This window comes from Perca fluviatilis, chromosome 19, assembly GCF_010015445.1.
Source record: "Perca fluviatilis chromosome 19, GENO_Pfluv_1.0, whole genome shotgun sequence".
Lineage (NCBI taxonomy): Eukaryota > Metazoa > Chordata > Actinopteri > Perciformes > Percidae > Perca > Perca fluviatilis.
This window is the reverse complement of record NC_053130.1, coordinates 18,518,182-18,532,384: the sequence shown is the minus strand read 5'-3', so window position 1 is coordinate 18,532,384 and position 14,203 is coordinate 18,518,182. Positions and strand designations below refer to the sequence as shown.

Genomic DNA, 14,203 nt, shown 5'->3' with positions numbered 1-14,203 from the left:
CAAGAACAGTTTACTGAATTTTCTTATGGAAAAAGTTGCAAGTAGAATGTGAGCAAGACACTGCAACCCTTGTTTGAGTTAATATACACCAAGACTGTTGACACTTTAGATAAGAACATTTTTTCAAAGCTCAGAGAGAGAGGCACATAATGGGCTTCACATGTGTACCTTTTGATCCAGCAAGTAATATGTTAAAGCACGGAAGCTAATTCTTGACCTTTGGATCTGCATGTGTGATAAAATCATCTCAACTTAAGTTACACTTGCTTTGTCAGAACTTTTAACCACATCATAAAGACATTGAGGACAATCACTGAGTGGCAGCACTTGCAAGGCCTTGATAGTCTTTACATTACATCTTTACAAAGCCATTTTGTAAGAGCTTTCTTGGTAACAGATTAAAGGATCAGCCTATAATTGAAGACTGGGTTGAGGTGAACCAGGAATGAGTGATCGACAAATGACTTCGGACTTGATAAACAAAACCAGAGACGAGGACAGACACGGGTACAGTATACTCCTTACGCTTCATTTGCATTAATGTATCACCAAAGGGAAATAAGATTCATTCCTATTGTACTATCATGTTCCTTTTCATGTAAAAATGTGTTCTCTCATGTGTTACAGACAAGTTACACAGAGAAGGCAGTGTCACGATGCCTGGCAGATTGTGGACCAAAGTGACAAACTAGACTTCATAAACTGATAAAAGGAATGAGAAGAGTTTCTTTTCTCTCACGTCAAAGTTGTGCCTCAGCAGAAGCAGGTTATAGGGGAGGAATAGCACTCCTTGTACAAGTGGTTCTTTTTGTCGTGGCGGTAGTGATTGTTTAACTCTTGTTCAGGCTTGTTCAGCTGCAGAGTTAAACTGTATATCTTCCCCTTTGACAATGATGATAACATGGGGAAAACATAATTTCTTTCAATAGTGTCTGCTGAAATATTTTTGAGAATTTCTTGGCAACATTTAGTTGTTGTATTCTCAAAACTCCCTTTCCCAGGTGCATCGGTCCTAGCTATGTTGTCCTGCATATTTGGGCTGTGTTGTTGCTTGTTTGGACACCACACCATTGCAGATGTGGGCTGATTTACACGAAAAGAATGGATGACTGAAAAAATGACAATCAACAATTATTACTGGCACGTTAGGCTTGACATCCCCGTCTTCCCCACCCAATCCAGGTAACCCAAGTGGGAAAAATACCATTTGCTGGAAAATAACCCTACCAAATATTTGCTTCCGGCTACCACTCTCTCTCCTCCCTTTGTTGCTCCTCCTGTCCCTTCTCTCCCTCCCTCTCTCCTTGGTGCTTGTGTTCTCCGGCCGAGCACACAGTCAGCTTCAACTTCACAGCAAGAGTAGAGCATATCAGGTTTCTACAGGACCATAAGAGTCACACGTCCCTTACTGAAGGACTGGAGGTCAGTACAGCGCGACTATCCTTCACTGCCTGACAGAGGAAGGTGAGTTGACTGAGCGAAAACAGCCAGATGCTTACTCTGTTCTCCTGTGTCTACATTTTGTTTTCCTCTACATTTCTATTCCTTCCTTATCTCTGGCCTCTTTTCACTTTGAACTCACTTTTTTACCCTCTCACTCACACCTTTACCCTGACAACACTAGACCTAGAGGAACTGCTCAGGCAGTTTGTTTCTAGAGCTCATATATGTACAGTTTAAATACCCTCAGGCTACTGTGTGTTATGTTAAAGAGGGTGGTCATGTTATCTAATAATATATAGTCTCTCTGATTTCAACAGCTTGCTTTAACTACAAGAGAAACATAGATACAGTATGTTCAGTTACTTTAGGGCCTAACCCTTGTGAAGTTATTTGCTTAAGAGAGGTACACCTACACAAAACATACAGTCGACAAGCATTTAGAAATAACTGACATTCAAATATTGTGCAGGAGTTTCATAAAGACAGAAGATGTTTTTACCACTTGATCTAGTAAATGTTTTACTGTGTACTGTTCTGAGAGACAATCATGAGTTTGAACAAATAGAAGTGATGCAGGTATCTGATGCGGATGTGGCTTTTTTTTGTATGTGTACACTATGAACAAAGCACTGACCGCCAGACATGCTGTAATAACCCATGTCTCATTCTTTCTGCAACTTTTCCTGTAACTTCTAAATGTCATCACATCCTGCCCTCAATGACAAACTCCAAAGTCTCTGGTTAAGTGTAGAAGTACGAAATAGATGCCTAAAGGGCACTGTTTTTCTCAGATACGAAATAGGCGTTGGCTTAACATTTATATTTACCATTTACCAAATGTCATTGTTGCACTTCTGCAAAACAACAGCAGTTTTTTTCCCCTTACCATTTTGTAACAAACTGCACTGCGACATCTTTCTCTATGACTCAATCTGTGGGTTTCTTCTCCAATCTCAAATTCTCCTGCCTTGAATGAGTGTCATTGTATTCAGTCTTTTTGTCTTATTTCCAGACGCATCAAGACAGAGCTTGTGCCATGAGGTGATCACTCTATAAATCCGTTTTGACTGGCGAAGTCTTTCCCATCCTGTCTTACCTGTAGACATGGGGTTATGTGAGAGCGTGAGGGGTTGGAGTTGGCCGGGCAGCGCTGGAACGTTCAGGGCCGCAGTAGGAGTGTTGCTGCTGGGGCTCAGCCTGGCCCAGTCTGTCCCTCCACAGCCTGCCTGTCCAGCAGCTGCGGCCCCACAGAACCTCGCCCAGCCCCAGTACCAGGACACAGCAGCGGTAGACGCCGGTGTGGGCTTCATGGCAGCTCTGGTCCAGTCCTTCCTTCAAACAGTCCAGCCTAACCCTTTACCTAAAGGTCAGTGTCATCAGTATTACTCAGTAATCAAAGATCTTGAATCTCATCATGTTCTGATGCATAGGACACAGTCCATTAGCTTGATCGTTTTAGCTCACAGAGCAACCAGGTGAAATTCAAATTACATTCAAATGCTTTCATGCTCCATGGTGCTGGGCAACATTTCTATACAGTCAGGTGTAAGGTGACACATCAGTTTTAACCCTTTTACCTCCCAGCTAATAATGCCCATACAGAAAGATGACAAGATTTGGCTCATCTGTATGTAAATGGCAGTTTTTGTATTTTCCATGGTGAATCTTTAACCATTATGTCATTATCCAATGTTTTAAGGCCAGTGTTTCCTCATTCCCAAACTTTCGATGTGATGTCATTGTTGCTCCATAAACCCTTCTATATTACTTCCTGCTTGGTATAAATTTCAAACAGGAAATAAAAATGTAGTCAAAAAACACATTGAACAACCTTTGCCCAGTTCAAAGTCATTGAATGAGACCAATAGGCACAATCAATGAGGCATAAAGAACTGTGTAGGTGTCAACAGTTGATTATGGCTTTGTACTGTGGTTTTTTTGTTGGTGTAAAAATCTAATGTTTCCAGAAAGCTGTACTGGTTTCCTAGTAACCACAACATGGAGGTGTCAGATTTCCACTTTTACAATGCGAGAGATTAAGATGTTTGTATGGAGCACAGGACACATTGTCCCAATGGCCGGGCTTGTGTACATGGACAACGGGGACAGAAACCAGCGGCGTGGAATATTAATTAGGTATCCCTGGGCTCTGTGTCTTCTGAACTTATTCAAAAACACAGTCACAAAACCCTTTTTTTTCTTATCAATTTCTTTTTAGATCTGATCCTGCAAATAGTCCATGATTATAACCAAGTGCAGTTAAATCAAGAAATCATCAAAGAAGTAAGTGAATGTTTTTATGAGTTTAACATATTCTAGGATGTTGTTTTGAACTTCCATGTATGTGGGTAAAACAAACAGACACACCCTCCTCACAGCCTCTCGAGCTGGTAATCTGAGAATGTTTAATGTTAAAGCAGCCTTGTGTGTATGTTTCCTAGTCGACTGAATTTACTTGAGACTCTTTTGTCCACTTTGATTGTGGACTTTCCCCACAGTGAAGTAAAACTGCTGTCTGATGATGTCTCACAGTGTTTGACGTCACACCTGACCAAAGAAATCTGCCGCTGTTATACCATCTTGTGACATTTTAATTGTAATACATGTCATTTGTCTGTATGTATGTGTCTGTGTGCGTGTTTGGTGTTCAGGTCCTGGTGTATGAAGTGGGTTTCCTGGTGTGTGCAGCCATTGGCGTACTGTACATTGTTCTGATGCCCATAGTTGGTTTCTTCTTGGCGTGCTGTCGCTGTTGTGGCAACTGTGGTGGGAAGATGTACCAGAAGCAGACATCCTCCATTCACTGTCGCAGAAGAACTTTCTACTGGACTGTATTCATCACCACAGTTATTATCCTGTGAGTGTGTGTGTGTGTGTGTGTGTGTGTGTGTGTGTGTGTGTGTGTGTGTGCGTGCAGTTTTGAACAACATAATGATGTGTTATTTGAAATTAGTGTTGAATAAAGACAGCTTGAATGTTCATGCCTTACTGCCTTTGTGTGTCTCCCTTGGTTCATGACACAATTTTAATTGTGTGTGTGTGCACTTGTAGTGCTGGGAACATATGCATGTTCAAAAGTAACGAAGCCATGAAAGTGAGTGTGGACCAGAGTCAAGTGGAGCTCAACCAAACTATAGGCAACCTCCACTCCTTCCTCACTGCTGTGCCTCAGGTAAGAGAAAACCTTGTGTTGATTGCAGAGCATGTTATGAGCATGGAAATATACAAATGTCTGGGATCTCAATGTGGCAGCATTGATCAGATTAGTCACATTAATTCCTGCCATCAGTTTTCTGTGAGTCGACAAGCTTTGTGTGAGATGCAAACAAACCTGCTGACTAAGGATCAGCTCTGCACTCTGCAGTGTCAATACACTTATCTCAAGCTACAAGGGAGTGGGAAAAGCAGGGTAGAGTTCTGTTTGTTCTTCTTCATTTGCAAAAGCTGCTATGTACAATTAGCTTGTATTTCAACCCATATGTTATGTGCACACTTTGAAACTGTTTGCTTCCCCATCTGCCTATCTCCAGCAAGTCAACGATGTGGTGAATGAGAGCTACAGAACTGTACAGGAGGTTACCAGAAACCTAGATGGTAAGAACAGTAAGGTAATAATGTAAAAATAGAGGAACCACTTTTGTTTTGACTCCAACGGCTGCGATACAGTGTCTGTTCTAAACACGTGATTAACCACCTCACCCCTATTTGTTTGTATGTATTAGCCATTGGACCTCAGTTGGGAACAGAGATCAAGGAGCGATTCAGAGGAACCCTGGACCCAGCGCTGAGCTCAGTTAGACTCCTGGACCAAGGTATGGTGTACCTGCATGCTCCGTCCTGTTTCAGTCTGAGCATGTTAATCCTTATTTGCATATTTGACAGGAGATTAGTAATCATAGGCGGGGTGCTGCTCATGAGTGCATTGTGTATTTCACTTCTTACCCTGACACTAAAAAAATATTTCAAGAAGAAATAAAAAGATAGATAGATAGATACATAGTCAAAAGCAGGGATGTCCTGATCAGTAATTTTGCTTCTAATCCTGTAAATCCATTAAAGTTATTTAATGTTGAGTGTCTGCCAAACCTACATAAAAAAGTTAAGCATTTTAATCTTTTGCTTTCTTAGATAATACTATACAATTCTTCAGTTTAAGTAGAATAAACATGCTTCCTTTCAACATATGGCTGCAAATCAATACATTCAAAGAAAGTGTTAATTATTGTGTTTTGTAATTGAGTGTGGAGGTTTACAGCATAAAGTACTACATTTTTTTGGCTGCAGTAATTTCGCCTTTTCCAAGATGACAAATTAGGTGCTGATACATACAGTCATGTGAAAAAATTAGGACACCCATGCTAAAGTTGACTAAAAAGAGGAATAAAAAAAATCATCTTTTGGAAATTGATCTGAATGCCTTAATTAAAAAAATTAGGAAAGATCCAACCTTTAAGGACACCAATTATCTTTGTGAATGAATAATGTATCGTAAATAAATAAATGTTCTTCCTTAAAATACAGGGGGCATAAGTAAGTACACCCCTATGTTAAATTCCCATAGAGACAGGCTGATTTTTATGTTATTTCATGGATCCAGGATACTATGCATCCTGATGAAGTTCCTTTGGCCTTTGGAATTAAAATAGCCCCACATCATCACATACCCTTCACCATACCTAGAGATTGGCATGGGGTACTTTCCATAAAATCATCTCTCAATGCAAATCAAACCAGCTATTAGGCTAACTGAAATACTTTTTCCTCATTTTTTTTAAATTAAGGCATTAAGATCAATTTCCAAAAGATGATTTTTTTATTCCTCTTTTTAGTCAACTTTAGAATGGGTGTCCTAATTTTTTCACATGACTGTAATTTACAGCCATGTTTCTTTACTGTACTTCCAGTCTTAAGCCCTATTCGCACGGGATAAGTGAAGTCTGTATTTTACTCAAATTTACAGACATTATCCCCCGGATATGATGTCAAAACTTTTCATTTATAATTGACAACGCAGCCAGTTAGACCCCAAATCACAGAGATGCCGATTCGCACGGGACTAATATTATCACAGGACCTCCGTTTTCGGCGAAATATGGTAGGTCATTTGCGGGGGAATTATTACTTTACGAATTACAGACATGACCGATTCGCACGGGATTAAGATCACAGACAACCTCCGCGATTATTACAAATGACTGGAGGTCACCAGGTAATACTTATCCCTTGCGAATAGGGCTTTAGAGTAACACAGAGCAGGCGTAGTAGAGCAATATGGAAAATAATAAAAGTAGCTGGATTATCTTCCTTTATAATCAATTTCCTGATATTCTTTATCTTATGCTACTCTGTTTTTGTTAGGACTTCCATTCAGTTCCATTCTAAATTGCTTTTGAATTCAAAGCCAGGTAGCATCACAAAGGTCACAGATGAATGTATTAAAATTATTTTCTAAACATGCATACACTGATTATGTGTGTTTTTCATTTGTGTGAGCAGAGACTGTAAACACTAGTCTTCAAGTGGACAAGCTGAACTCATCTTTGGCCCAGCTGCAGTCCAGCATGAACCGCATCCAGGCCAATGTCACTGCTGTTAAAAATCAAATAAATCAGACTTTAGCCAAACCAAACTGCGCTGGCTGTAACATCCTGCAGTCTGAGCTACAGAGCCTACCACTGGATACCTCCATTACCGTAAGTACTGATTCTGCGTAACCTGGTGTGTAAAAATGGATGTTCCTGTGTTTTCTTCCTGAATGGAATCCTGCCAGGCCAGCTCCAGTGTTTAATGCAAAAGAGGAGTTAGGTTTGACTGCTCAGATTATAAACTTCCTAAAATACAGACGAATTAGCTGGTTTGACAAGACATCACAATGAAGCAACAGGAAGATTCATTTATGCAAACTACTTCTGACGCAGGCTGAGACAGCGTGACACATTAAAATAGCTCTTCATTTTTGGTTTTATCTAAACAGCTCATTTGTCCTCCTTCCATCTGTTCTCTATTCCTCCTACACTAATTCTGACACATACACACTCTCCTCTCCTCATCAACATTGAACTTGTAAATGCTTGCTTTGCTGAAGTCTGCTGCCCCCCTCTGTTAGTTTAAAGTACAACATGTCATTACATTTGATTGTTGGTCACAATGGTAGCATGTTTGTGTCTCTGGTTGTTCCACAGATTCCCAGCTTCACTGAGTTCAAGTTTGCAGTGGATGAAGTCAACAAAATAAATCTCACATCCAAAATCAAGAAAGTCAGTGACTCATGATAAACACAAATATGCAAATAATCATCAATATTGATAATGTATGCCTGCCTACTTAACTAATCTGGATAAGCGTGAAACCAAAGATAATGTAATCATTGCTTAGCTACACACTTTAGGTGAAGCTTATGTGTGTAAACAGAGTTAAATCAATGGCTGACTACAGCAAAGCTACTTTTTTTAATAGAAAAGATCTTGACAGATAGACACAATTCAACTTCAACACTATATTTAACATATGTTTACTTGATATTCAATAAACGCACTGACTTTTCAGGTGGAGGATTATCTTGACAGCATCCCCCAGAGGGTGACCAATGACACCAAGGATGTAGTTCAAAGTGAGTGAGCACATTTACTGCCACAAACTTTAGGCCTTCACTTCTCTTAATTAACTTTAGTTGTAAGATAAGATCAATTTTAAAGCAATATACGTTTGTGTGTTTTTTAGGCAGCAAGCAGATGTTGGATAACATAAAAACACAGATCTCTCAGGTAACCAATGACATCCCTTTATCTGAGCTGACCAACGTTTTGGAGACTCTGAACCAGGTGCAGAGAGAAATCGGCAGGGTCGCACCAGAAGTCGAGAGAGCTGAGTATATTAGGTAAAAAAAACCTGTGTGTGCAAACACACGTGATCAATGCAAGAAAAAACAGAAAATCAGTCATTACACGTGTATACCTCTCCAGATGGACAGTGTGCGTGGTCCTGTGCTGCGTGGTCCTTCTGGTGGTGCTGTGTAACCTCCTGGGTCTGGTCCTGGGCCCTCTGGGTCTGACACCCAAAGCAGACCCCACAAAGCGCTACTGCACGTCGAATTGTGGAGGCATCTTCCTCATAATGTGAGTGCTGAATTGTAATGTCGTATCATTTTTAGTGTCGTATGATGCTCTTATCCAGGGCGGAAACGTCAAAACTGTTCAAACTGTTTCACCTCCTTACTGCTTGTTTGACCTCTGACCTGGATGTGGTTACAGGGGCGCAGGTTTCAGCTTCCTCTTCTCCTGGCTGTTCATGATAGGGGTGCTGGTGCTGTTCTTGCTCGGCGGGAATGTTTACACTCTGCTCTGTCGGCCCTGGAGCAACGGAGAACTGCTAAAGGTAGCTATAAAAAAAACACACACACACACACACACACACACACACACTTGCACACACCAATATCTGTGCGCGTCAGAAATACAAAGACACTACAGGTGCTGCGGTGGATATCTTGGTGTTAACATTTTATCATATTGCCTCCTCTCTCCATAGCTCATTGATACTCCAGGTTTAATTCCAGGTTTGGGGATAGGTCCAACTTTGGGACTGAAAACCAACATCAGTATCTCTGATATCTATAGGTATGTGATGTCAATTCACCGCTCACACAGGAACTAATGCTTATACACATGTGCATGCATACACACAGGCTGGTCTCAATGTAGTGTAGTTTCATTTGCTATCTCGTGACATCCATTACACACCTGTCCATCCCATTGTGGGTTTAAAGTTGGCGGGATTCATAAAGCACTGCAAATCTGTTATCTTGTTTAGGTACTGTACAAATGTGTTTGACTTGATGTTAATGTTTACAGGGACTGTGAGAATAACCAGCCTCTGTGGACAACGCTGCACTTGTATGAACTCATAAACCTTGAAGACCTGCTCAATGTATCTAAAGTGAGTTTCCTGATTGTCCTTTTTAATTGTTCAAAAATAAATAATGTTCAAACCTACAATAATTTTATTAAACATATGTTGAAATGTGTCGGTCACACTCAGTACACAGAGCAGATCCAGCAGCTCTTTGAGAATAAAAACATCACTCTGCCCACCATCACTTTCCTGAGCCCTGAAGTTAAAAACCAACTCAGCAACTTCTCCAAAAGGGCGACAAATATTGACTTCACTGCTGTCACGCAGAAGGTGGGCATTATTCATGGGCTTGCATGTGTCTTTGTGTAAATTTATCGCCATTATTACATGTATCTGCGTGTCACGTAATCGTGATCTGGTGTTCCTTTCTTGTCTCTCTCAGATGAACAACATTTCCACCATCAATCTGAATACAATAGCAGATAAAATTGATGCGATCGCTGCGACACAAGTGAGTCACGAGACGTTAAAGTTTTTCTCGATTGCTAAGGCACATTTCTTGAAACCCTCACCCATTTTCTCAAAACTATAAACACACAACCAAATTCTCAAACTATATTCACAAAACATCTGACTCTGCTGGCAAAAATCAAACAATGCTTTTAGATCATACACATAGCCAGTCAATAACTAAACACTACAGAGCATTGATTAGACATTACCTCAAACATTCGAGAACACAGTGTCCAGGGCATGTAGTTACAGAATTTTCTTTTTTTAATTTCATACAGTAAACACATTTTGTAATGAAAACAAAAAGTGAATCATAACTTGTACAATTCATTTCTTGTACACTGCAAGTAGTGCAAGTACAACAATATTGAATGTCTGTATATGATTGTAGGCACTTGTAGAACAATACAGTAGTCCAACAAAGGCCAAAGAACAAAGAAAACAAAATGAAAAGCACATGACAGTACACTAAAAAATATTGTGGAACCGCAAAATCAGACATCAACATTCAATGCTCCTGTGCCCCCTGTGCACTCTGAACTGGCTTATACTGTATTCTCTACAATTGGTTCGATCACCTCAATAGAAACATTGGTTACAATTTTGAGTCGTGTGTAAACGATGACAACTATGTTGTAGTTGTGTTTAACTTTTGCTGCCTGTGTTAACCATTTTGAAACACAAGTGCATCGCAGTGTGAAATGTGTTTTAGCGAGTGAGAATGTGTTTAGAGTTTTGCAAGAAGAGTTATTGATTCGACAAATGGATTTAGGCCACTGAGCATTTGGTTCACAGAATTAGGAGAATTTAGTATTTTAGCAATTCAGAAAAACTGTAACATAACACATAATGCCCTGTTGATATTTTACTCCTTACTCTGCTTTTCTATAAACACGTCACATGATTCTGAATTGAATACCATTTTTTCTAATTCTAGTGTTATTTCTACTATTAAACTATTTGCTTTTTTTCAGTTAAACAATGCTAGTAAAAAAGAGCTCCAAAATGAGGCCAAGGACTTGAGGCAGATCCAGACCGACATAGAAACAACCATCTTCCCACAACTGGTGAGTAGCCTGCCCCATCTCGACTGCCATCTCTCCTAATCTCCTCATTCTGGTTTTCCTTTTCCCGTGTTGGCCCCCCATCTGAACTTAAACATAGATATCTACTGCTTTTGCCCTCAGAAAAACCTGAACTCGACCCTCCAGAGCTTTGGATCCATTGCAGAAAAAATCAATGTGAGTGCACTGACTAACACCTGGAACTACCAAGAGGAAAGGTCATTCTCCTCTCTTTCTTCCTGTGGCTCATTCTCTCCTCTCCGGCTCATCTAGGGAACAGTGGGGGAGGTGCTGAGCAACGTGGGAGCAGCACAAGACTTCCTCAACACAAAAACAGCACAGATCGTCAGGACCGTGAGTAGAGCCACGAGTCACATGGGTTAGAAGAAAATGTGCTCCATGTGGTCTGTTAATGCCTGTGGTCGGTCAGTCATTTAGCCAGAGGGGGCGAGGGGGAGGTGGGCTGCTTGTAGATGAAACAATGTGCCTGTTGGTTACACATCTACAGCGCATTAATTCCATTTAGTGTCCAATTGTATTTGTCTTCAATTGTAGTTGTGAAAGCTTTTTGGTAACAAAATACTAGTTCCATTGAAGTGAAGCAGATGTACTGAGGGGTCCAGGATGATATATTGTGTCATGTATAGTAAACACTCAAAAAGAAAGAACACTGAACATATTACACCAATCTTAGGTGTCTGCATTAGCTTCCAGTGTGTCATAGAATAGGGTGTAAAGTAAAAATACATCTATGACTGTCCTTGACCATGTGAACCCTCCCTGCAATCTACTAACCATCCTCAGAGAACTACGCACCCTCAGAGTTGTAACAAACAAACTGGAACAACTCACCCTGACTTTAATGACCTTTAAATCCACTGTCTTTACTGTAATTTTCCACATTGCACTTACATCTTGACCTAATGTCAATAAATCCCATGAAAAGACCAAAACTAACAATTTGTAAGTCAATCCCTCCATATCTTCTGACTTCCCAACCCTATCGGTTGCACTCAGCCCATTCGTTTCTAGTGAAGACAAAAAATGTAAGAAACAGCTCACATGTATCTAGTTTTTTGTAAAAAGAAAAAGTAATTTCCTAAAACAGCTGGACATTATAGTTTTAGGTAAAAGTTGGCCAAACAGCAGTACATACTGCATTTGTTTGGGACTATTTTAAGATGCTGATCTGGTGGTCTAGTGAGTATTTACGGCACCAGGACTGTATACGTGGAATTGACTCAAAATAAACTACAGTGCCCATGTTTATGGTAATGAAGAACCATATAACCCAGTGCAAAAGTGTGGCTTATTTATGTGTTTTTAATAGTTTTTGGACTACAATGGAGGTCTATTGCACACAAGAATAAGCTGTGTCACTGTGTTGGATTAAGTCATTGTTGGTGGTCAGTCTTTTCATGGGATTTGTTGACAGTAAGTGAAATATAAAACATCACCAGCTATTAATGTTTTAATGCATTATGTAAAGCACTTTGATTTGCGTCTGTGCATGAAATGTCCTACATAACCTAATTGCCTCGCCATGCCTTATCATACTGCCATTGCAGTTATTTACGGGTCACTTCAGAGGATTTACCCAGAATTCCACATGCTGAGATGGCCAGACGTTCCACCGATTCCTCATGACCTCCCATTGTAAAGCAGGGAGAAAATGTGTGGAATTTACTCTCTTTCTCTCTCTCACGTTCATAGGAGAGCAAAAGGTTTTTGGACTGTCAGCTGAATTACTTCATTATTTATGCTGACTGGGCCAACATCACGGTAAAGTTTGTTCAGATTTTTACACTTTTAACCAACAAAATGTGTGTCTAATGTGTGTATGTTTGTACTGTTACTGATCTGTGTATTCTCCCTCAGATAACACAGCAGGTGGGCCTCTGTGGGCCGGTGGCGGGAGCTGTGGACTCTGCTGAGATTATCCTATGCTCACACATTGTGGAGTCTCTGGTGAGGATCAGACGTTGTTAGCTCCACCTACAGCTACATCACTCATTGATTTCTTTTTGACAAATACTCTGAAGTCTGGAGAGTATGGATTAGTTTAAAAAAAATAGCAATTTTTATGTTTGTCAAAAGTCACTCTTCAGTCCTGCATTGTTCTCTTTCTCTCTGTCTTTAGAATGCATTCTGGTTCAGTCTGGGCTGGTGCATGATCTTTTTCATCCCCAGCATCATCTTTTCTATCAAACTAGCCAAGTACTACCGGAGGATGAAGTACTCTGATGCCTATGAGTAAGCACAAAAAAAAACTGTATCCTGTATTATTTCACTGTTCTGGCTGCCCTTGACAACTCTTAATGTCTCTATTTCCAGCAACCACTTAATTATGACTCACATACCGCGGGCCCAGACGAAATTTACCTGAGAAGCCGGCATGTGTGGGTTACAGCTTTAAAAGACTGCAGGCACAACTGTGGCATCACTTGACAAACTAAAGACACATGGTGCAATCCTGAACAGATGTGACACATTGTCACTCTGGTGAAAAGTCTTAAACTGAAAAAAAGTGAGGTTACTTTTTTTTTTTTTTAACTCCAATTTTCACCATAGAGTGGAGAAGCAAAGTGACTGGAGTAGTCATGCATTACATGTCAAACATCACACACAGCATCTTTGACATCAGTTGACATCAGGGGGACACAGGGAATCTGCAGGGATTTTTTTTCACCATTTTAAATAAACATATCAAAGAGATTTATTGTATTCCATAAATGTTTTGTAAGTATTTAGTGTATGAACTGAGCTGCTGCTGAATTCTGAGAATATATGCTTCACATTTCAAACTACCAAGCAGATTTTTGTTGATCAGAGTTGATCTCTGAGAATGCAGCAGTGCGTTACTGTGCCAACAGGCTTCTTATAATGTGCCAGTCTCTGTCTGTTCATTGCCATTGTTCTGCACCCTAATTTCAATGGGAAACACTTTTTAATTAGATTTTTAATTACACTTGCACTTATTTCGGAAGTCAAAGCACAAATCTTTTTGTATGAATCATGAAATTAATACACTTTTTGTGTGACAGATGTGACGGGTATAACTGGTATCACTGCTGTTTGCAAACAAGTCAATGCAAGTTTTTTGGTACAATTTTGATTGCAAATATGTTTTTGTACATATTGATTTTAACTGATGGGATTCATGATTCGATAATGATGATTTTTGTACTACTTTGTACTAGTAGATTGTGTTTGAGCTTTCTGTTACACAGCACTTTATATGGTCTGTTTGCTCAATGTGAATAAAAGGTTGTGAACATTTCTGCCAGCTGTTGTGAAAACTACTGTAAGTAAAAATTGCCACTGATAACAAA

General features: G+C 40.0%; 1 protein-coding gene across 2 annotated transcripts; it reads left to right on the top strand.

Moving 5' to 3' along the window:
* The first annotated feature begins 300 nt into the window (after positions 1-300).
* prom2 (prominin 2) lies at positions 301-14,203 on the top strand. 2 transcript variants are annotated; one of them, XM_039784834.1, is made up of 25 exons: positions 301-507; positions 628-1,464; positions 2,546-2,809; positions 3,662-3,726; positions 4,095-4,300; positions 4,495-4,615; positions 4,974-5,037; positions 5,166-5,255; positions 6,940-7,136; positions 7,626-7,700; positions 7,990-8,053; positions 8,164-8,320; positions 8,406-8,558; positions 8,694-8,817; positions 8,971-9,059; positions 9,294-9,378; positions 9,481-9,624; positions 9,737-9,805; positions 10,782-10,874; positions 10,995-11,048; positions 11,145-11,225; positions 12,585-12,653; positions 12,750-12,839; positions 13,012-13,124; positions 13,206-14,203. In XM_039784834.1, the coding sequence occupies exons 3-25, from the start codon at positions 2,548-2,550 to the stop codon at positions 13,255-13,257; spliced, it is 2,517 nt and encodes an 838-aa protein (XP_039640768.1). In that variant the 5' UTR covers positions 301-507; positions 628-1,464; positions 2,546-2,547; the 3' UTR covers positions 13,258-14,203. The 2 variants fall into 2 exon arrangements, with proteins under 2 accessions (XP_039640768.1, XP_039640767.1); XM_039784833.1 differs by having other exon boundaries at positions 2,456-2,809.